This window comes from Pimephales promelas, chromosome 12 (genome assembly GCF_988280905.1).
Source record: "Pimephales promelas chromosome 12, fPimPro1.hap1.1, whole genome shotgun sequence".
NCBI lineage: Eukaryota > Metazoa > Chordata > Actinopteri > Cypriniformes > Leuciscidae > Pimephales > Pimephales promelas.
The window spans coordinates 25102218-25126117 of record NC_142780.1 but is presented as its reverse complement, the minus strand read 5'-3'; the positions used below and the strand labels follow the sequence as shown (position 1 = coordinate 25126117).

At 37.0% G+C, this 23900-nt stretch overlaps 1 protein-coding gene and 1 long non-coding RNA gene across 2 annotated transcripts in view; both read left to right on the top strand.

Moving 5' to 3' along the window:
* The first annotated feature begins 895 nt into the window (after window positions 1-895).
* On the top strand, window positions 896-9657 carry mchr2a (melanin concentrating hormone receptor 2a). Its single transcript, XM_039679465.2, has 5 exons — window positions 896-2602; window positions 3509-3718; window positions 5423-5617; window positions 6101-6220; window positions 7484-9657. The coding sequence occupies exons 1-5, from the start codon at window positions 2307-2309 to the stop codon at window positions 7794-7796; spliced, it is 1134 nt and encodes a 377-aa protein (XP_039535399.2). The 5' UTR covers window positions 896-2306; the 3' UTR covers window positions 7797-9657.
* A 669-nt stretch (window positions 9658-10326) lies between these two features.
* LOC148977027 (uncharacterized) overlaps window positions 10327-23900 on the top strand; it is a 50427-nt gene continuing 36853 nt past the window's right edge. The window contains exons 1-2 of the long non-coding RNA XR_016145867.1: window positions 10327-10837; window positions 10922-10983. This is a non-coding gene — a long non-coding RNA (uncharacterized LOC148977027). The remainder of the gene's footprint in view (window positions 10838-10921; window positions 10984-23900) is intronic.

The following is a 23900-nucleotide window of genomic DNA, read 5'->3' as shown; positions in this document are numbered from 1 at the left end:
ATAACTGAGAAAAACTCAAACCAAATAAAAACAAGAACCGAATCCAGAAACAAACTGACATGTAACACTATATCTCACTTCTGCAATTTGTTGCACATTTTATCAAGTGCTGAGATGTGTGCTGCTGGAACATCCTTTAGGAGTAAAAAAATTGATGATTTCTGATGTATCATAATTTAATAATAATACAAGGCTGCATTCTTTACCTTCATTTCATTTTCATTTAATTTATTTATAAAGCACAAATAAACACAACAAAGCTGACCACTGTGCTGTACAAATGAAGAAGTATAAAACAAACCAAACACAATAGAGTAATAACGGACAATAAAATACTGTAGCTGTAGGCTGCATGGGATAAATGTTAAAAGAAATCGAAATAAATATAAGGATCTTACATTGGAGAAGTCTACAGTCCTCTAAGGATTCTAATATAAAAGGCTTTGATTCATTTTTTAATATTCTCAAAATAAGTTTGTCTGACTCTGCCTGTCATTTCATATGATCTAGGCGCAGTTATTTCTTTATTATTTTTCAAAGCAAATGTTAAAATGGTAAAATATGCATTTCTTGTTAGAGGACAGTTGTTGCCTCTTTCAGAGCTTCACTCTATAGATAGTTTAAGGCGCACTGATGTCGCACCATACAATAACCAAGTTTTTTTTTTTATTAACATGGATCTCACAAATAATAGGATAAGAAACTCAAGGTAAAGCAAGGCAGTAATGTACATACAGTAAGCGATAGTCTACTGAAAAATATTTATAAAACATTTAAAGCAATAGAAATTAAACATACAGTACATTAATGAAAAATAAATAGAAATAAATAACATGGGAAAGACAAAAATAATAAAAAAATGGTAATCTTCAGAAAATCAGGAGATAACTAATGAAACCATTTTTGTTTTTAAAAAACAGAGAATTTTTAGAGCTTTCTTGTTTGCTGATAAACAAAGGGAGTCATAAAATAACTTTAAATCAACACAAAAAAGCCTAAAATTGGGCTTAGAATCAGTGACTTTACATTTATGAAGATGAAACTGGCCACATGGAGTTAGCAGTTTTAATCTGTCATCCATCTATTTTGACCTATAGTCCCATATCAAACAGTACATTAGAAAAAAAATAAAAGTAAAATGTTTGTTCTAAGCATAGAAATAAGCCAGGCTACTTTTTTAAAAATGTGGTATTGTTTTAAGATTAGAGTTACAGAATGTGTTGAAGAGATTTCTAATTTAAGAAAGAAGAGAGTTACAGGGATGGTTATGTAGAATTTTAAAGTGAAGCACTTTCCACTTGTTGTTAGATAACAAATGTTACTCTGTTAGGCTACCTAACCATATGCAAAAGTTTAGGTGAAATAGAATTTATAACCCAGTCATAAACTTTAGGTGAGGAATCCACTCCAAAAAAGTCAATAAATTCAGCATACAAGCTGGCATCTTTCTTTAACAAATCCAAAACAAAAACTACACCTTTTTCAACCCAATTCTTTTCTTTTTTTCCCATGCAGCACATTCTGATTGTTGCAGCCCCAGGTGACGCCTTGGGGGTGAGAATGGACTGCTACTATGAGGGGAAACATTGTGGCAGAAAGGCAAGCTTACAGGCCTCCAAGGCTTGCTTATGAAAATTAGCAAGTTTGACCGGAGGTTGCTATAATCGCAAGACAATAAAAGATATAATTCCCACATTGTTCAAAAGATGAATTTAGGTATGTAAAACTATAACAAATTAGGATGAGCATTCAGACAGAGTTTATTCCAGCCGATCTTGAAAACCTGATCGAGAGTATTGAAGTCCAAAGCATTCACATCTCTTCCATCAAGGCGTTTATCAGTCTTCCTTTTAAGTGTAACCAAGGCAGCCTACGATAGCACCGTTTACTTTTCATTATTGCTCTTTAGTTTAAAAAGGTAGAACCATGCAAAGGAATAGCCTATGATTAAATCGTTTTTTTTTCCTCATCCAAAAGAGTGATTTTATTGGTATTCTGTGGTATGAGCTCATTTTTCATAGACGGTACAGGCGATGATTTCTTTTTTCTTTTCTTTTTTGTAGTTCAAACATAATTGCAGAATTACCAGAATTGTCAGGGAATGTATGAATGTATGATAAATGCAACATGAGTAAAATTTGAATTGATTAAAAATGTAAAACATAAATGATATCTTTCGAATGTTTTTTGATATGTTTTCTCTGATGTTCACAAGGTGTCTGCGTGCGCGCGCTGTACGAGTGGAAACACCATGCGCATTGTCTGGTAGGTTATGATGAGGATGCTGAAACCCACGAGGACCTTCCATGGAGGTACAACTAGGCTACTGTACGTTTGACGTTACCGTATTTCAGCACATTCTCGTCGATCAGAATGAAACGCGAATGATGAACGCCATGGTGGAGTTGGAACCAGTTGTTTGGAACTTTACGCTCAAATTAGACAACGGCACGCGCGCTAATGAGACATCAGCAGGATATCCAGCCGATGACCATTATAATATTGTTCACGTCACGGAAACCAAAATCCTTCCAGCATTTATTGGATTTCTGTGCTCCACCGGGCTTGTTGGAAATGTTCTTGTTTTGGTCACTATTTTAAGGTGGGTTTAGGCTACAGGTTGATAGGGACGCCTCACTATTTTGCTTCTGCTTTTAATTAAGTTATTATGCATTTGTTTATGTATTTTAAATAGCCTACATTTACTTCATGACATGTTAAATACGTTATTGGCATAAGCTAGATAACCAATTTCCTGAAATTCTGCAGGCATAGTTTCAGAATAACCTTGAATGGTGGTTTTCTCTTTCTACATATATGAATGCACTCAAGGTAATTAGTAAATAAACATGCCAAATTCCTTAGGCAATAAAAAGTAATGTGATCGTAACGTATACTAACACATGTTTATGAAGGCTTAATAATTTAGTGATTGTTATGATTTGTTAGATAATGATTTGTTAGCTTTAATAATTGAATATAGCTTTATTAAAATAAGCACTAAATGGGAACGTGTCACTGTGCATTTTTCATGCAATTAATTTTATAATAATATTAAATTATTAATATTAATTTAGCAATAATATTAATTTCATTTGATTTAAATAAAAAAAAAATTAATTTGCACAATATCTGATTGAAGAAATGTTACATTTTGTTTGCCACTGTTCTTTTAAATTAGATCAATGAAATTGTTTCATTGATTTAATTCACAAAAAAAAAAAAAAAAAACATCATCTTTATTTACTTATGGTCTGCCTGAATACTCGTTTCTGATTTGCTATAGGAATTCCTCAGATAATTGTCACTGTTTTGGTAGATGGATTCTCTCAGGAAATAAGCCATGACCCATCCTCATACTCCTGTCACTCACTGAAGGTTATATAAAACACTTTATTGCTGCCTGCTTACAACTTGTCATGTTTCCATCACATTCCCTGGTTATTTCTTTAGCGGTTTCTCACCAAGGGACCACAGATCACAAGTTCTTTCTTGTATGTTTTTGTAGGTCAGCCAAAAAAACAGTACCAGATGTATATATGGGAAACTTGGCTGTGGCCGACCTGGTCCACGTGACCGTCATGCCATTCCTCATTCACCAGTGGGCTCGTGGGGGGCATTGGGTGTTCGGCAGCACCCTCTGCACGATCATCACCTCTCTTGATAACTGCAACCAGGTGGCGTGCGCTGCAGTCATGACCGCTATGAGTCTTGACAGGTACGTGATCAGTGAAATAACAATGTTTGAAAGGAAATCATTATTTCCAGATAATAGCTTTATTAAAATAAACATGAAGTGTTTTTATTAATCAAAAATAACAATGCACAAGTGTTCATCCACTACACTTTCATCCAAATGCATTAATGCGTGTGAAGCCAAAAGTGCATTCATAGACCATGGGCTGGACTGGGACACAAATTCAGGCATCTCACACTCATCCAGGCCATCCCTATCACCCACAACAACACATTTTTAAACCACGGACGGGACAATTTTTTTGTATGGCCATCACGTACAAAACAAGGTCTAATTCCTTAGGCTGGGGTGATGCTAAATAATCAAAGGTTCTCTCGAACTACACCTTCACTTTCCTTTTCCTTCTCTTCATTCTCTACACACACTGTCTGATCATTTTTGTATTTTCTTTGATATATTGTTCTCTCCTGCCATTGAAGCTAGATCTGTGTCTGCCAAGAAGAAATGCTTAAAGGCTATATCTTTAACACCAAGCATATCTGCTGACTCTCTGTTGATTTTCTGCTTGATTCTTTTAACTCAAAAGTTACGTTTAATCTCTTCCGAAAGCAACAGCTCAGGTTATGAGTTCTTAGAAGAAGAGGAAGGAGATAGACAAATCTGAGGCAGACTGTCACACGGAGAAGTTGTTATGAGGGCTTTATCTATTTTTGAGTAACACAAGTTTGATTTCATATTTTGTTTTATGTATAGGCAAATGTTGGATTCTCAAATTAATGTCTGAAGTTAATGATTGAATAGTGTCACTGAATTGTGTTAGTGCTATATTTGATAAAGGTTCCTCTGGGTTTAATTAAGCTTTTCCATTGGGAATAGCAAACAGTTTTTGAACTGTGGCTGGTAGTACAGTAATGTTTTTATGTAGCAAATAAGTACATTGGTGTTTCATTTAGAGCTGCTATACTGTAACATCCCCACTAGAGGCCACTCTTACCACAATTAAAGAGCAGGCCAGATTATTCATTTATGTGGCACATTTGAGAACAGCAGTTTGATCCAAAGCGAAATATCAAAATGAACAAATGACAACAGGAAAATATAACCTGAGATGCATTAGAAAATTCAATTAGTCGAGAAGAAAAAACAACAACATTAGAGCAGCTTCAAATAAAGGTATTGCCTATTGTGTGCTTCCCTTATCTGTAAGGATCTTCTCTTGTTATATAAAACGCTAAAATAGGCCTATTCAAACCCTCATTTATTATTTTATTCATTCATTTATTCAAACCCTCTCAGAATTATTATGTGTAATTTTGAGGAAAAACTTACTAGACCAGGAATGTGTTATTTCCACAGGAAGCTGCAGTTGACGCCGGTCCACGAACATCCTTATTTCCCACAATGCAGCATGCGCAGTAGACTCTGTTTCGTTTTCTGTTTTAAAGAGGTTTATTTCGAGGTTTGAGAAGATAATATTAATTAATTAATTAATTCCAAAGCACATGTTGGCACAAGCTGAATTAACACCAAGCTCATTCCCAGCTGCTTTTTCTTTTGTCTGTCCTTTACTATAAATGTCAGGTAATGCTGAATGTGAAACATTTTTAAATTTTCCCTCTCATAAATGTCAACCAACTAATTAAATGAAAAAATGACTCATTTTCAGTGTGGAAATAGTCAGAAGAGGGGTCAAATCTTTAATGTTTATTCATTAATGTGCTCCAGATACCTGGCCCTTGTTCATCCTTTTCGCCTGTTGAGTCTCAGGACCAGATCCAGGACGATCCGTATTAACCTGTTTGTGTGGGCGGCCTCCTTCATCATGGTTCTGCCGGCCTGGATTCACGCCAAAGTGATCCGCTTCAGAGACGGGCTGGAGAGCTGTTCCCTTAACCTGGTCTCTCATAAAGAGTTGCTCTGGTAAATGTGTAGCCTTCTGCACACGTCTAATTATTCCCTCTCTCATAACCCCATATTTTTATTGTCATAATTCTGCTTTGACCTCTGAATATTGTTATTTTGTCACTCTATTGTTGTAAAATCTTCTATTGAAAAGTGCTATGGGACAAATACACCAATAAATGGGTTTTCGGGTGTGTCCCATTTTCAGCATTCTCTTTGAGAACTTTGCTACAAAGCTGTTTTTTAATGTTATATATTTTGTATATCTGCTGTGAAAGCTGTCATTCAACTTAAGTGGCACATAGGTTAGACACTCAAAAAGCAATAACATAAAACCTTTTCTGTCTTTTCAGTCAGTATATTTTCCACTTCACCAGGAAATTGCCTTTACAGAAGGCTGATTGTTTAATTGAACTAAGTGAATTAAACCAAGAGAGGGGATATAAAGGCTTTAAAGCTTTTCTCACACGACTGACATCATGTGTCCTCGGATCTCTACAGGTACACACTCTACCAGACTGTGACGTCCTTCTTCCTGCCATTACCTCTGATTCTCATCTGCTACATACTGATTCTCTGCTACTCCTGGAGAATGTATCGCAAGAACAAAAAGGCTCACAGGTGAATTTAAATTCATTACAGCCAGTGCGTGATATCAATCTGTCAAAGCTACAAACGTAATTGCTTTTGAAGCCATTAAGTGGCTTTACTGTGCTACAAGGTCTACACTGGTTGCATTCATTAATATTAATTCGCCATCCATAGAGAGAATATCTTCTGCAAAGTGAATATGAATTCATTTTTTGTGTGTGTGTGATGTTGTCAGATGTAGCAGATTGTCTCCTTTGAGAATTATCTTCCTCATGGAAATGTTTTCATTTCAGATTGACAGCACATACTGATTTTATGGCTAAACCATTATTTATACGAATTTTCTATTTAAAATATCCTTCAATACTACAATGTTTTCTTTAAAAAAATAAAATAAAAAAATACACTTAAGAGTGGACATAAATGCTGACAGTTTTTGGTGGATTTAATAGCAGAAACTGTAAAATTCCTTTTTGCATTGTTAATTGACATACACTGTAAAAAATATTGTTGATTTAACTTAAAAAAGTAAGTAACCTGGTTGCCTTAAAATTTTAAGTTGATTGAACTGGAAAAAGTGAGTTAATACAATGAAGCAGGATATTAATTTAATCATCAGAAATTCAAAATAATAAGTTATCAACTAAATAAATTATTTAAGTTGATTTGACAAAAGAAAAAATGTTGTGATAACAAATCTTGAAAATATATATTTTTTTACAGTGTAATAAACTGGGATAGTCCACCGAAAACTGAAAATTCTGTCGGCATATAATCACCCTCAAGTCATTCCAAATCTGTACGCATTTCTTTTTTTTCTGCTGAACACAAAGAAGTAAATTTGAAAAATGTTGATAACCAAACAGATTTTTGTTCATACAATTGAAGTCAATGGGGAATAAAAGTCATACAGGTTTTGTATGGATGTAAATGATGACAGAATTTGTATTTTTCATTGGACTATCCCAAGGAGTCATATACGACGCTTATGTCAAAGCGTAGACATCCAACGCTCATGGCAACCTTAGCGTCAAATGAGATGCAGATATATATGGGGCAGAAGGCGCCTCCTAGTGGTCTAACCCTAACCCTATCCCATACCTAAACCTACCCATACGATGGATGTCTACGCTTTGGCAAAAGTGTCATATGACGCCTTGGGATGAGAATGCGTTGGTAATTACCATGTTTAGGATTTTAGATTAGACTAGAACATGTAACCACCATAAACCTGGATTTAGGGTTTGGCTAAATACTGTACGACCCAAACTTGCATTCTCCGCTTTCTCTCAGGTATAACACCAGCCTGCCTCGGGAGCGTGTGGTCCGCCTCACTAAAATGGTCCTGGTTCTGGTAGCGGTGTTCCTGGTCAGTGTTGGGCCGTACCACATCTTGCAGCTGGTTAACCTGAGCGTACCTCGGCCCTCTTTAGCGTATCACACCTGCTACTACATGTCCGTGTGCCTGAGCTACGCCGCCAGCAGCATAAACCCCTTCATCTACATTCTGCTGAGCGGACACTTCCGCCACAGGCTGGTCTGTCGGGATACACCCAGCATGCCCAGTGTGGAACGGGAGATCCAGGCCCCCCGCTCCAGTTTTTAAGCTGAATTCACACTGAAACACAAGTAGCACTAAACGGGTGAAACCTTTGTTGGTTTTATGGAAAGCATGTCGAGGAAACATTTCTATTTGTCTTCTTTTCTTAAATTTTAATTGTTGGGACTGGAAGGATTTTATATAGGAGGCATGGGGTGTTTGATATGTGCATGCTTGTCTTGCACCTTTTATACACCTACAGTATGTTGTAAATGTGCTGTTATTGTTTTTTTGTGTGTGTGGTGTCTTGGCTCCCTCCACTGTTTAGTTGTAGTAATTCACTCTTCGGCTTAAAACCATCCATCCAATCAGGCCTATTAACCTTCAAACTATCTTCAAAACTTAAAAAAAATCTTTTTATAGATAGATATAATATATCTTTTTTTAGATATGTTTTAATTTTCCTTTTTTGTTGTTGTTAAGTTTCCTTATATTCTCATTTGAATTGTAATTCTGCAGCTGATACAGAGAAAAATATATTCTGAATTTTCGATTAAAGGGGCAGTTTTGGCATTTGCAGATTGCATTAAATTGTGGTCCAAAGTCCTCACCTCATCTGAAGAAATAAAAAAACCCCCCGATAATTATGATGATTATAATAAATGTTTAGGGCATTAAGCATACCTCATTGTGGTCTTTAACTACATAATATTGCTCTGTTTTCAGGTTTTAATCTTGATTGTACTATACGTGATATTTTTAAAATGTGATATTTTATTATCTTGTGAATGTTTTATTGTATTATCAATGGGTTTTTATTCATTTGGCATATCAGGAATGTGTTAAGTAAAGATTACTTTGCACCGTACAGAATGTATCAAGGCACGTGAGCATGTTTTCATTCATCTTGTGTGAGTGCATTACACTGTAAAAATGTAAAGCAGAAACTTTTTTACAATCAACTTGGATGTTTAAGCAATTTGAACTGACTTTAAAAAAAATGCTTGAAATTTTTGTAAATTTGATTATTTTGTTGAAACATTTGTTGTCAACTTATTGGTCAGATCATTTTTTACAGTGTATATTATCATTGTTACATACAAGCAAAAATCAATATTGCTCGTGACAAATAGTTGCTGTTGTGCAGAAATCCTTTAAGGGCATTTAGGATTGTCTGGTGTGTAAACTGGACATCATAATGAAGTGGCTGGCAGCTCTAAGAGTGAGGTCACTGACCAGACAGGCAGAGATGCAGGGATCCGTTTGCAGCCCAGCTCCCAGAGTGGAATCAATTCTCCAACCAGACCAGAGACAGACAGGGACCGCGACGAACCTAAAGCATGCCTGGCGGCAATGGCTGGAAACTCACCCCCATGCTCTCTCTCTCTCTGTCTCTCGCTTATACCTTCTATGGCCTAGTATCACCCGCCAGAGGCAAAATATCATCTAATGTGTTCAAATACAATATTAGTGTTTCAGTGTCAACATAGCTTATTGAGACCATGCACAATAACACTATTCAATACAATAATATAAGTCACAAACTGTTGTGCTATTGGCTTTGTCAGTGATTTGACAGGCTAGGATGGTATACTTTTACCTTTTTTGTTTTTATCTCTGTTAAAGCACATTATACGAAGTCTTCGCCCTGTATTTTCCACATCACATCATTTTTCCCTTTCTCAAACTTTGAACCATCATTCTGGTCTCTGAGCGTGGTGACTGGCTACTGCTGCTAATTTGACATTGTTTGACCTTGTTTGTGACTTGCTTCATGGCACTGGCCTTGTTACTTACACCTCAACAGTTTGGCTGCCAGTTTGTGTCAAGTTTTTCACACCACCAAGGCTTTTGTTTTTAACGTCTGCATGTTATTTTATTTTTGACAGATCATTAATTGTATGAGTTAATAAAATGTCTGATATCACCAGTATTTTATTGTAATTTGAAAACATTTTTATTGCACAGTCAATTTTCCCTGAAATATTTATTGTGGCACAATTATAAGTTGTATGATTGGTAGAAGAATATTAGTAGAAAATTTTGTTTTGCAGTAGTGGAAGTGTACAGATGACAAGTGAAACCATTTTCCTTTGTATGTAACCTAACTGTAAAACAGAAACATGTTTTTCTATAGCCTATACACTCCCATCTCAAAAAACATCAGCTGGACATACAATAGGCATGTACCCCAATTGTAGTTCAATTCTTGACCAGTAGAGGGCATGTGCTGACAATTTTCCCATTTCAGAGTTTGCAGATGCTGTTTTACAAACAAGGCAAAATAAGCCTATACGCAATATTTAGTGAAGCAGTCTCAAAACGAGACTGCTTTAAACTGGTCGTAGAGAAATTAATTTAATATATAATTGAATAATTGATCATGAAAAACCTAGCAAAAAGGCGAGAGACTGGATATTTCTGCATCTTTTCTAGTGTCGCGTCACGTGTCAGCTTGTGCTATCTTTCTAAAATGCGAGTACACTAAAGAAATGATTCTGTAACGATATAAGAGCTTTTGACTTATGCTTGTTAATTAATAATAATAATCAATACATTCTTGATCATTCGCTTATTGCAGTACATTTCCACGACCATTAGCAGTCTTTAAAAAGGTTTCACAATTTGGCACGGACAGTTTCGCACTCTGACAAATGACCTCGGTTATTTCATCGTATTTATGTAAAATTAATATTCCCTGGCGTGTCTGTACTTGGGGAAACCTGTGAGGAGATAAGCACAGGTTTTTGCCTGTCAGGCAATGGTGCGCGCAGGTTTTCCCGACAGCCTGTTGTTTCGCGGGCGGGTACCACGCGTAGAAACCAAGCGCGAATCAAAGGCCTGACAACTTCTTTGTTAATTGGAACAGGCTTCTCGCTATGTGTGCTGCGAGGGTGCTGAAAAGGCCGAGATACAAGATGACAAGTGTGAGCACGAAGTACAGTCGCGTTTAATTAATTTTTCTTTCTCCCTCGGAAGTTGGAAGCCGCTCTGTGCTCGTTAGTGATGCATTTCAAGTTGTAATTGTCGAATTAAGTCGCAACTGCAGTATTTCTTCAGCTTGGCCGAGGTTGTGTGGAATCAATGTGGGACTGCCTGCCTCAAAGGTATTTGAAAACTGTAAAAGTAGTCAATTTGACCAAGAGATTTGAACTCATTGTTGCATTGCGGTGTATGCTTCCACACTGTAGGCCCAATGTGTGAAAGAGCCTCTGCTCAAGGCCTCAGCTGAAACACAGGACATCTAGCTGAGGTAAGTGAGTTTATTTATTTTGGGTATCCATCCAAATTTTTAAGAGCACTTGCACAATCCCTAACTCCTAAAACGGTTTTAAGTGGCATATTTCCCACTGGGCATGTTTTCATTATTTCTAGGGTATTTATTTCAACAATAGCCTAATACTGTAAAGCAAACAGCAATCAACACCTAATTAAAATGGCTTGGCATTGTAAGTAATTGACAAGATATCACAATAAATGCTGAGCAGGGTTTATAGACTTTTTTTTTTTTTTTTTAAAGAATCCCTTTGAGTCTTTATTCACACTACATATTGTCTGATGACATGAGAATGAACCTCATTGGTTCGCGCACATCAAGCAAACATTGAGCTTACGTTAAATCATAACTGATGTGTCCATTTAATTATTTTTTTAATGTGAATAAAGATTAAATTCAATCTGTTCATCATATAAAGCAACGTGTCTCCTCAGATCATTTGGACTAAACCACTCAGTCAATTCATAAGGGTTTTTATGATTTATGAACTTTTTGAAGTGACAATTTGAAAGAAAGAAAAAAAAAACATTTCTCAAAATATATTTTTATGTTCCACTAAACGATGCCAGTCATACAGGTTTGAACGACATCAGGGATAATGACCGATTTTGGGTGAAGTATCCCTTTAAGAGATATTTTTAAAGATGATTATAAGTAGCCTATTAATTAGATGCCTTTTCATTTGACTATTGATTTAGTGCAAAAAATATCATGAATATTTAGAGCTCCAAGGCTGTTCTGACGCATAAGAACTCCTCTCAGTTTGTGAGTTAACCGTGATGTTTATTGGACCAAAAATGTTTATTCGAGTGAGTTGTTATTTGACTATGCAAAAGCATGGTGCACATTGCACATTTCCTGCTCCCACAACCTCGGCACATGCTTCTGTGACTTGTGCTGATTATACAGCCTCCACAACTCCAGATGGATCAACACATGCTGAAAATGCGACAAACTAAGACGCAGTTCTCTGTCTGACCTCAATCTATCACTTCAGTTTGCCTGTATAAATGTCAGCATGCTTCCACTCTCAGACTCAGTGAGAAAAATGTAATCATGTTGTCATCTCATAAGTCGTTTTAACAGCCTCATCAGAGTTTGAATCTGTGTGGGTGGGCATTGTTTTAACCTGTTGTCACGTATCATGTCGAAACGCTTTTGCCACGGGCATACTTGCCTGGTATCCACCTTATTCCTGAAGACCTTACTGCATTTTGAATTATGGGTGGCACTTCCGGTTTGGGGAACTTCTATTCAAAAAGGCTAAAACAATCATTTAAAATCATAAGGTTGCCCTACAAATAAAGCTGGTTCAGTTTTACTGGATGAGCTGTCAATTCTCCTCAGATCCTCACGTCTCTTTCCAGGTTTGTTTTTAATTTTTATGCAATTTATAATCTGTCAAAATGACGGAAATCACTTTGATATAGTGTCACGTAATGCAATTATGAGCATTTTTGATTAAGGCTTGTTATACAGATATATATTTGCCTACTACAGTGATATTTAACCAAAGACTCGCGCTTTGGGGGCTATTTTTGGTCTGTTGAAAGTAACTTGTTGATTCTTTTAAACTTTTAGATTTCATTGTTAATGTTCAATAGTTGAAGGGTGAGTCGATTAATGTCATCTCATTGTGACACGTTTTTAACGTATGGCGATCATAGAGCGAGCCTTTCACTTATTTTTTACAGCTTAATGGAAGTTAGACCCATAATTCACGCAAAGCGTCATGGAATAAGGTGGATAGTTAAAGCTACAATATGTAGGATTTTTTATGTAGTAAAATATCCAAAAACCACTTGTCGCCAATCAATGGCGTCATATCCACGCTTCCCCCGGTTTCCGCCAGGTTTGACCTCGTACTGCCATAGTAACCATGACGACAAACGCTGACAACTGGGTTATGCCTAGCAGGACGCTCACACTGTTGTTGTATTGTTCATGCGTTATCGACCATGGCAAGCAGACTTTGAGACGAAGAGGACTAAAACGAAGATCAACATCTTTCGAGATGCCGAGAACTCCACATTTGCGACTAACTTCGACTTGATGGAAACGCGAGTGTTGCATGTATACTTTATTAGACAGGCGAGCAAATGTACATAAAACTAATCAATGTTAGTTCAACATGATTAAATGTTAAAATATGATATGATCTGTAGGTTATTCTAATGTTGATCTAGCTTAACATGCTTAGTCTCACACAACCAACACACAACCCCAATTTGTCTAATAAACTGACCTGTGTGAGTTTTAATCCAGCACTTGTGTGTAGTTCGGTAGAATGAAATGTCCTTATACCATATTAGCGGAACTCGCGTTTTCATTTAGACCCTAAACATTCATATTAACTTGTTCAAAAATGACCCCTTTATAGAGCTTGAGTGTGTGCTTATAATAAAAAGCATGCATTGGGGCATTGGGGTGGATGCTAGTTATCGTTATAGTTATCTGTTATATTGAACTGATCTAGCTCTGTAACCGTTTAGGATGTATATGATCACAAATTAACCTTAGAAGCAGATTAGAAGACAAAGGGCGCAGAAATCACCTGTACCGAACACGAGCCGGGGCGCTTTAATGGTTTTTGAAACGATTACATGCATTCTAATGGAGGACATTAACATGCATGTATTAGAAACAATAGCATCCCTCATTGTTTCTATCATTCTTCATTAAAGCCGGAATTCAGAGCAAAATGATTGACTGCCAAGTTTTGTGAACATCAAAGCTTTTTTTTTTTTAATATAATTTCCCCTAACCAGAAACCCCATTAAATTAACATGCATTTTGAATCTTTTGCCCAATATGTTGCTTAATGAATTGTGAGAGGCATTGACAATGGTCAGGGCCTCACATTAATGTCAGAATTAGACATTTAAAATATTGTGTGTGTGTGTGTGTGTGGGCCATTTTGAGTCCATCGTACTGAGATGTGATGTGTGTGTGATACGAGTGAGGTCTCCAGTGCTCTTCATGCCCCGTTAATAACCTGGCCAGCTTTGATGTGACAGTGTGGAGTGAGGTGGCTCTTTCTCTGCATCACTTGTGGCATGTAAATCCAGCCAGCATTTTATCTCCTTACCTGCTGTTCAAGGGGCAACTGGATTTGCTCTGGCCTCCTGTATATGCACTCTGTTGTAGCGTGAGTCATAAGATGCCACCTACCCGCCGACGGGCCACTCGCTCACGCTTTGGGAGGAATGTAAATCTGTGTGCATTTTCTTTTCTGTTCATTTGATTATACTGCCTGTCTGTGTATGACTTTCAGTTATAGCTTAAGCATGAAATTTAACGTTGGTAATGTTGTATTTCTGAAGAGCTTTTGGTCTAGCTTGTTTGTAGGAAAGCCTGCTTCTGCCTATAAAATAGCCTACTTTATTTTTCACAATTAAGAGAAATAAAGTGCAATTGCGTGTTATAGAAAAAAATCAAATCTTTCATTGTGACTGTTCTCACAATTGCGTATTTATACCAGCGATGTGGTCGATCACTTTTTATATTTCACAATTGCATTTTTACATCAGGCAGGGTGATGTCTCTCATTTTTTACTGTTTCTTGTAATTCTGACTTTGTATATCTTTATATCTTGCAGTTGTGTCTGTCTCACAATTTTGGCTTTGTTTCTCACAATGTGACTGTTTATCAGTTGCAATTGTATTTCTATTTTTCTATCTTTTGCGTTCTCGTGCAATTTCTTTTGCGTTCGAGAAACTTTGCATTCGCTCTCCAAGAGCTCGAAAGGTTCTGGGGGCAAATGCAAAGTTTCTTGGGGGAACACAGAATGCCTTGCGAACAACCGCAACAATTTTCAGGGGAACGTAAAGGGTTTTGAGCGTACACAAAGTTTCTCGGGGGAACGCAAAGTTACTTTAAGTGTTCCATGCAATTGGCTTTATGCACAGCTTCACTACTTCCTGAATTTCAGCCAGCTCCTTGTTTCCTGTCTGCCATTATTGGACACATTGATTGATTCAGGTGTGCTTGACCTCAGTAGTCATGGCAACAATAATCAGACACACCTGAATTAATCAATTTTGCCCAATAATGGCAGACAGGAAACAAGGAGCTGGCTGAAGTTCAGGAAGTAGTGAAGCTGTGCATAAAGCCCTTTGCTTCTCTGTTCACATAAAGTTTAAATTGTTTTGAATTGTGTTTAAATGCATGATGCAAGTTATGATGTATGCAATTGCACAACTGTTATTGGGAATTATTATTTCTATAAGTTAAGCTTTGGTTCATCACATCAGCCATTTCGTTCATTGACCAGTTCCAGCCAAAGCATGTCTTATGCAATCAAACAGTGGCAATACTGAACTCCAGTGTGCATTTGGTTGGTTAAAAACCCATTTTTTTTTTCCTGTGCTAACTAGAGAGAGAGCACGTCTGATCGCCCTCTTGACCTTGAAATGAATGGCTGCCCAAACCAGTCCCTGCTACACATTATCATTTAAATGGCCCAAGGAGAAGGTTAGGTCAGCTCATTTGATGTTGAAATGCAAACAGAGATCAAAGGAGAGAACTGGCAGTGGCCTATATTTACAGTAGTCGGTCTTGGATTGGTGTGTTCGGTGGCTGAGGTGGAGTGTATTGTCTGTGTGTATGAGTTTTGTAGGAGGGAAGAGCACATTGTACTCTTTTGCTTGTACTCTTTTGCTCACATTGCTTGGTCCTCATGGGTAGATAGCTCATTAACCATTGTGGCCTGGCACAATAGCCAAGAGCGCCGGCTGTATGGGTACAACAAGTCCAGCACAATACCTGTAAACAGCCAGCGGCTTAATTGAAAAAAGGCCCCTGGGATCACCAGGGTGTCATAACAATAATAGGCTTGTATAGGTGCATAATATAAAAATTGCACAGGCCTTTTGGTTGAGAGTATATGTGTGCGTGATTGTGGTTTCTCAGTGAAACGGTGTTGAGATACTCAGCTATTTTAAGAGAGGCATGTATACTAGCTGAGTTTTAATTGAACATGATGTTCTTATCTGTTTGCTGCAGTTCCAGGTCACTGAATAGCACAAGCTTTGACACCACACACCTCCAACCATCACCTTAGACGAGTAAAGGCTGAAAGATCCAAGAGAAGAGGATGAAAAGGTCAACAATGTATGGTAATAAAAGTAATTAAATTAGATAAGACTAGTTCTGGACAGGTTCGTACAATATTATATCGATATCTCATGATATGATAACTGATAATATTGCTTTTCTTTTTAGTTGGTGTAATAACTTTTCCTTAGCTGCATAACATGATTTATCAATCATTTATTGGTGTTTCCAATAAATAAGCGTGTACGTGCACTACAGTCTTTTCTTTTGTGGCAGACCACTAAGTTCTTTCTTGCTCCTCTGTGGAGTTAATTCGCAAACGCCCTTGGTGACACCCACCAGCTTTTCCCGAGGGGGATGTGTGATAGAGCGGTTGGTTGCTCGTTTCTGGGTCGTCCAGCTAAAGATGACCCGGGGCAACAGGACTGGACAGGGATATCACAGGCCATGACCAGAGGCACTGGTAAACTGAGGCAGGTCTTTGGCCCAGCAGTGCCACCTCACATTTAACTAAAGTCCATGTGATAGACCCAGCTACAGAGACTGCAAGTTATTGGGTCTGAATGGTGCTAATACGCTGGGCTGGTTGGATGCGGGTTGGAACTCTGGTGTCCTAGTAATCCTAGCCGGGAAAATCATAAAAGGTTAGACGTTCAGGCTTTCATTGTGGACTGTTCTGAGGTAATAGGATCTGAAGGTCTTCTCTGTATAGTCACTCAACACTGCAATGAAGACTGGACGAATAATAGACTGAAGAGAGGAGATAATTGCCCCAATGCCTGTAACACTTTTCTCACAGCTGGTAAAGGAGAATATACATGGTACAATGGTGGAACTCTTTGAGTTGACAACTTTTTTGTTTGTATGTTCTGTCTCAAGTATGAGTAGGCCATTGTAATTATTTCTACTTAATACTGGAATCCTGCACTTAACAAGGTAGTTCATCCCAAGAAGTCACTCAATCATTAATATGACTGGTGTACTGTCTGTTAATTTGGATAAGTGTTAAATATTGTTTTCTATTTTGTTAAACAATCAAATACAACAATTCAGGACTAACTATGTGCTGTCCAGTTTTCCCAATGTATAGACCCAAATGAAAGCTAGTGTCCTATTCAATTATGTCCCTGGGACATGTAGCCTTTAGGCTCCTTTTTTTTTTTGAGGGATCGCCCCACAGTGCTAATTGGGTCTCGTCTCGCACCAGGTTGATTGGACTTGACACTTAGTGCAGGGTGAGAGCTCCAAAATTCACTGGAGCAAAGAGAGGGGAAAAAACAATCAAAATTGAATTACTGACCAGTAAATTTGCTAATTATAGTCCATTAGCCCGAGCACAGAGAAGGTGTGAAGACAATCTAGAGCCACACGCCTCAATGAGACTCCTGACACTTTGACCCAGATTACCCAGAGGGAAAGTACTATGTATACATTTTCAATGGAGAGACAGAAAGCTCTCGGACTAAATCTAAAATATCTTGAACTGTGTTCCGAAGATGAATGGAGGTCTTACGGGCTTGGGACGACATGAGGGTGAGTCATTAATGACATCATTTTCATTTTTGGGTGAACTAACCCTTTAAGTAAAGATCATGGTCCATGAAGATATTTATTAAATTCCTACCTTAAATATATCAAAAAATTATTTTTGTAAGTGGATGCGGCACAATCGCCAACAGAAATGGCGATTGTGAAACTTTAAAGGAGATTTTCTCAATATTTAGATTATTTTGATTCCCAATCTAAAATAGTTGTATCTCGGGCCAAATATTGTCCTATCCTTACAAACCATAGATCAATAGACAGCTTATTTATTGAAAGCTTATAAAAGCTTTCAGGTGATATTTATACATCAATTTTTTTTAAAAAATGGACACATAAGACTGCTTTTGTGGTCCAGGGTCACATTTATATATTTTTAATTGCCTAAATTGCCCTGAACTTTTGGGACTGTATTTGAATAATAAAGGAGAAGTTCAAGTTCAATATCATGTTGAATCCTGTCACAGGAAAACTGCAAATGGACATTTGTCTAATATGCAGTATGTGTCTCATTCTCTCTACAGGATTATATAACAACTCTCAAAGCTTTACAACAGTAATGTAATTTTTTGAAGCTTCTAAAGTGAAAATGACAGTAGTGCCTTGTAAAGAGGTTGGTCTATGTGTTTAAGTAGGCTTTTTCACCCTTCATACCATCATTCTTTCACTGTCACTTATTTGTTTTGCCCTGTCTGTGAGCTGAACCATTCAGGGATGAACCAGGTCATATTATCTTGTGATCTAGAGGAGTAGAAAGATGGATATTCCCACATAAGGTCACTATACATAACACCAGCACTTTAGAGGTCTCTGCTGGTGTGATCTTTTGTTCTGCTCCTGACACTCACCTCTTCTCCTAGAAGTTAAACCCGTTTGAGTGTGCAGTATATCAATTAAACAGCTCTTTTCCTGCCCTTTGGAGGGGGTGGGGGTACAGGTCCAAATATTTACATTAGGGCATATCAGTTTGACGACTGTGTGGCGGAGCGGAGAGAAGGGCCATTTGGTGCAGCAGAGAGGCCATTAGCAGAGTTAAATGGCTAGAAAGAATCTGGACCAGACAGCTTTCCACACAGGATCATTCGACCGGAACCACGTAGCTCGATAAATACTTCCTTCATGCAGTAAATACAGTCTTGAACAAAGGCTTGGTTTGTAAATTAGTTTGTTGATGAGGAAGCACCTTTTCAACACATTTTGCTGTTTAGGCACCTAAATGGAGTTGAACGGTGTAATGAATGGGTCATGTACACCATCTACCCCAAAATGACAATTATATACACGTGTGTGTGTGTGTGTGTGTGTGTATTTAAATGTATATTTTGATATGGTTTTGGCTGTGTTGTTAGCATTAGCAAGAGAAAAAAGTCCCCAAGGCTGCCAAAAGCAAAGCTGTTGCTATTTCATGTTATGAGCTGTTTTGATTATTCATTTGCAGTTTAGGAGAGCCACTAATGTAAGCCTCTACCCTTTCTCAAGTACCTTTTATCTTTTGTACCATCTTCCTTATTCTTTCTGGCTGGCAAGGCTGCATTTTTGTTCATTCGCCTTATGGTAGGCATTGGAGTTCGAAATTGCATTTATTTCTAGAATCAAAGTAAAATTGCATAAAGTAAAGAGCTTGAAATGTTTGGTGCTTGTCAAGGACAGAGGGAGGGGACACCAGTTAGTTGTCACAGCGCTAGATTGCTCAGAAGTTGTGGCAGTTGCAGTTTATAACAAAAAATATGCTAGATAATTGTTTAGGAAAAAATTTTATGAGAAATGTGTTCATATTTTAAAATAGAAAATGGTTATTTTGAATTATAATAATTTCACAATATAAATGTGTGCTGTATTTTTTTTTTATCAAATAAACCCAGCATTGGTGAGCGTAAGAGACTTAAAAAAAGTCTTACTGGACCCATACTTTCAGGTAGTGCATATGACAGAACATGTAAAAATGTTGTAATCATGTCCAACATTTTTGTTATGTAACCCAGTTTACACCAACCAGTTTGTGATACAGTAAATACATTTGGTCAGATATCTTTCCCATTAGTAAATAAATATGCAGCTAAAAAAGTGGACTACAAAGTTTTGGTGAAATTCACAAAGTTAAAGCCTTGCGTATTCCTAAACTCACTGAACCCTCACAGGGGTGAAAGCTAAAGTAGTCATCTAAATGCCAGCACTGACATCTTATCGCAGACTTCATTGTTTTCACAAATTTGAGGTCCACTTATGATATTGTTGATCTCTTTTGAAACTTTCTTGCTTTTTTTTTTTTTTTTTTAAGAAAAAAAAAAAGATTAGAAAAGACAGGTTGAGGTCAGGAAAGCTATGTTGTAAAGGCCTATTCTTGATCTTTAAACAAGAAACCTGGGCACTTCCTATGGATGAGTTGGTGTGATGAGAATATATCATTTTAGTAATCGTCTTGACTATGTATGCAACAAGTAGACCTTGTAGGAAAATGTACCATACCTTGGGCAAAATTGCTATTAATAATATTAAAAAGTAATTACCCTTAATAGGGAAGGTTGAAACTGTAACTTTAAGTAAAAAATATTAAAATTGCTTATATATAGTAGACTGAGTTACTTGAGGATAGGAAGAAGTACATTCATCTTTAGTCTTTCTTAGAACACTAAATCAATATAACAGATTTAATTCTTCAATGTAAATGTTAGGACATAGTAACTTTTTTTTTAACTTGATCATGGACCTCAACTGCAGGGGAAACGGCAGGCACGACTTCTCTCTTTCAAAGAGCCCTATAGCTGCTTCTTAATCATGTGCTTTGATGCACAGGGAACTGTGGTACTGGAGTGACTCCAGAATAGTTAGACTGCTGTGGATCCTCTGCATTAGAAAGATTATTGTTTATCCCTCTCCTCTCACAGTGACATCTCCCACTCTTGTGAAATTATGAACGCTGTACGACTCCCCTCCAGGTTGCTTTTCTGGTTTGTGAGGTGTGAACGCAAGTGTAGGTGGAGGATAAAAGATGGTCTTTGAAGAACATCGTTAGATAAGTCATGACCTAGACAGGCATATGACCCCAGAGGCACAAATAAATGCAATGATTGTTGTCTTATATCATCCTATTTCCTATCAGACATTTGTAACAGCAATATACTACTACTCTACTTTTTCCTATTCTTCTCATTGCATTGTTTTGCTTTAGTTCCTGTTTAATGCTGTACTCTTTTGAAGGTTTTAATAGCGCTGCATGTTAAATCAGTATCATAAAGTTATTGGCAGACATTGTTATTGGTCAATTACTGTATGCATTTAGTAGATGCTTTCAATTTTTAAAGAGCCTACAGTATTCATAACATGCAGAGGAAGCAAGAGGATGTTTTGTTTTTGTGGGTGTGTGTGGTTGGTAGGTGTTGTACAGTAAGTCATTTTTAATCTTTAGCTAATCTCAAAATTAACAACAATTGTTCAAATTGTACACGTTGTGATGCGTAAATTCACTTGTAGCATTTATTAGTAATTTTTTAAGTTTTAATATTGGCCATTGAGTCATTGGTTATTGATTATCCATTGCATGAAAATAATTGACTTATCAGTAGATAGTAGATCAGTAGAATATTATATATTCAGAAATTGAAATTCCTTTGAATTTGGTTATATTTTACAAAACTGGTCTCTTAAAGAAATGTCTGCAAATTGGCTCTGCACTATTTTTTTTTTATAAATATCTTTCAAAACAGTTTTATTCTGCTGACTCACTTTCATAAAATGTTAAGAAAGTCAGTCTAGAACCAGTGTTAGAAAAAAAGATGTTTATGATACATTTTAATAACAAATGCATTTTAAACCTTTTAAAAAAAATTTTTTTTCCAATTATATTTAAGCAGTGAAAACGGCACTGGCATGATGTTAAAAACAAATACGATTGCTAGTTATGGAGGGACGTGTGGATAAGCAAACATTTGCCAAAAACTGACCTTGTTTTAAGTTGCCTAATTAAATGCCGCCTCCTGAGTCGCACTGTTGGTTTAAAAAGACTGCCACGATGAATCTTCGAGGCATCGCTGTCATCCAGTCAAGTCAACTCAAAAACCCAATTATCGTGATGAGACACAGGTTGTAATGCTGGTTAAAGTTGGTTTGGTTGCACACGCTGGCTCATATTTTAAAAAGCACACTGGAGGGAAATAACTGAGTTTCCAATTATCATAACAAGAATATTCTCATATAAGGACAGACAGCAGCAGAAAAAAATGCTTATTTATTCTGCATGATTTGGCAACTTAAGGAGGTCAAGACGTAAATTTGCGTAGCCTTGGGCTATATTAAGTCTGCACAACAGCAGGAAGGGGGATGAGGGCTTTGTCTTTTAACATGAGCGCTGGATGTTGCATGTACTCTGGTGTGCTCACTATGTCTCTCAATTTCCCTTCAGGTAACACGAGATTATGGCCTTTTGAATACCTCAGGGAATGATGATTTAGACCGTGTTTATTAGTGGATTTGGTGCCAGAACAAATTTAGGAAATAACATGTCATTGATTAAATCATCCGTTTCAAAGAGCACCTAAATGTAAAAATATGTTGGAGAGCACCTTTTGTACTTTGTGCTGAAAATGCAGTGAAATAAAATCGTAGCTGGCGTTGATTTATTTTATTTTTATTTTCCCTTAGTGGAATGCAAAAGAGGATCAGAAACTACAGTAAATGGAAAGAAAAAAATGACCAGTTCATAAAACTTTTATTTTTTCATCTTTTCTCAAAGCTAGATAAAAAAAAATAGTTATAGTTATGTAAAGATTGGGTTATCACATCATATCTGTAATTTCAATGTTCCCTCTCAGAAATATGAATTATACATTTTTTATTTTGTAGAAATTTGAGCGAAATATTTTATTTATATATATGTATGTATGTGTGTGTGTGTGTGTGTGTGTGTGTTTACATATACTGTAATACTTTTATGAATAGATTATTCCATTTTGTATTCCACTTTTTCCATATATTTTTATTTATTTATAGACATTAATGTTTTCATTCAGAAAATAATGCATTAAATTGATTGTCAGTTATGAAAAAGTGTTTTTCAATTAAATTTCAATCCTTTTGAGCTTTCTATTCGTCATTGAATCCTAATGAAACCAGGACCAGCATAGCATATTAAAAGGATTTCTGAAGGATTGTGGGACACTCTGCAGTCTGTAGCTTTTTTGGGGGTTAAAATATCCAAAATACATATTTGAGAAAATGCATAACCAACCAGTGTTCAATGCTATCTGCTTGCCTTAGCTTGATTCAAAGCGGTTAGCTTGTAATAATGTTTTTAACTCTAGTGGTATTGGTGGATTTCCACGGGAGATTCGAGCTTGTCTTTGCGACATTACGTCACATCTATACACATAAAGAAGTCTCGGCTAGTAGGCTATGCTGCGAGTGAGGATGTTGGAGGTGGAGATTTATAGCCTTTTCTCACAGCACTTGATATAATTAAACTTATCAATTTGATGGCGGATCCAGAAACGTTCAAACGACAATCATCAGTGACAACAGATTCACCCGCTGTAAAATGCAAAAGACTTAGTTCGGACTTCGGAGTGGCTACAGAAAAAAAGAGACAACCGGACCCATGCGAAAACAGTGATGCATATCGGAGGGACATTAACAATAGGTGGTTTGCAGTCACGTGATTGTGTTGACGCGAGGAATGCAGATGGAGGGCAAGGAGTGAAGAGCGCAATGGACGAGATGGAGGAAAATCCGTACTGTACTACTTTAGACGCTATTACAAGAGAAATATATAAACAGAAAATCGAAACATATGTTGGACGAGATCCTTACGTTATGAAGAGGACCGATTTTCAACTGAATTGAGAGATTTGCCTGCCATCGAGGCTGTAGATATCAGCAACTAACTCGTCTTACACACATACTTTGACTTTACAAAGTTCGGAAACTGGTACGTTACACGAACAGCCACATAAGTGTATTTAAACACCTGAATAATGTAATTATAAGCCACATAAATAATGTATTAACTCACATTTGACGAAGTGATCACTGCACACACACATAGGCATTTTCCCATTCGGCTCCTCCCCACCACAGACGTAGGTTTGCAAGGCATTTTTCCCGGTGTTTTTCTGTCAATTTCTTGTATTTTCCCCCCTTATGAACAACAACTTTTGGCACACGATAAAAACTCCTCGTGGTTTGATCGATTTGAGCAACCATAAACGACGCAAAACATAGGCATTTTGAGTGTGTTATAGTGCTTCCTAAATATAGAAAATCACTTCCTGCCCTCCATTTTCATTTCGCGCCATGGCAACCC

Coding starts and splice junctions, on each gene's coding strand:
- mchr2a (XM_039679465.2), top strand. CDS start 2,307: ATGGAGGTACAACTAGGCTACTGTACGTTTGACGTTACCGTATTTCAG. Junction 2,603..3,508: donor GTTTTGGTCACTATTTTAAG/GTGGGTTTAGGC, acceptor ATGTTTTTGTAG/GTCAGCCAAAAAAACAGTAC. Junction 6,221..7,483: donor AAGAACAAAAAGGCTCACAG/GTGAATTTAAAT, acceptor GCTTTCTCTCAG/GTATAACACCAGCCTGCCTC.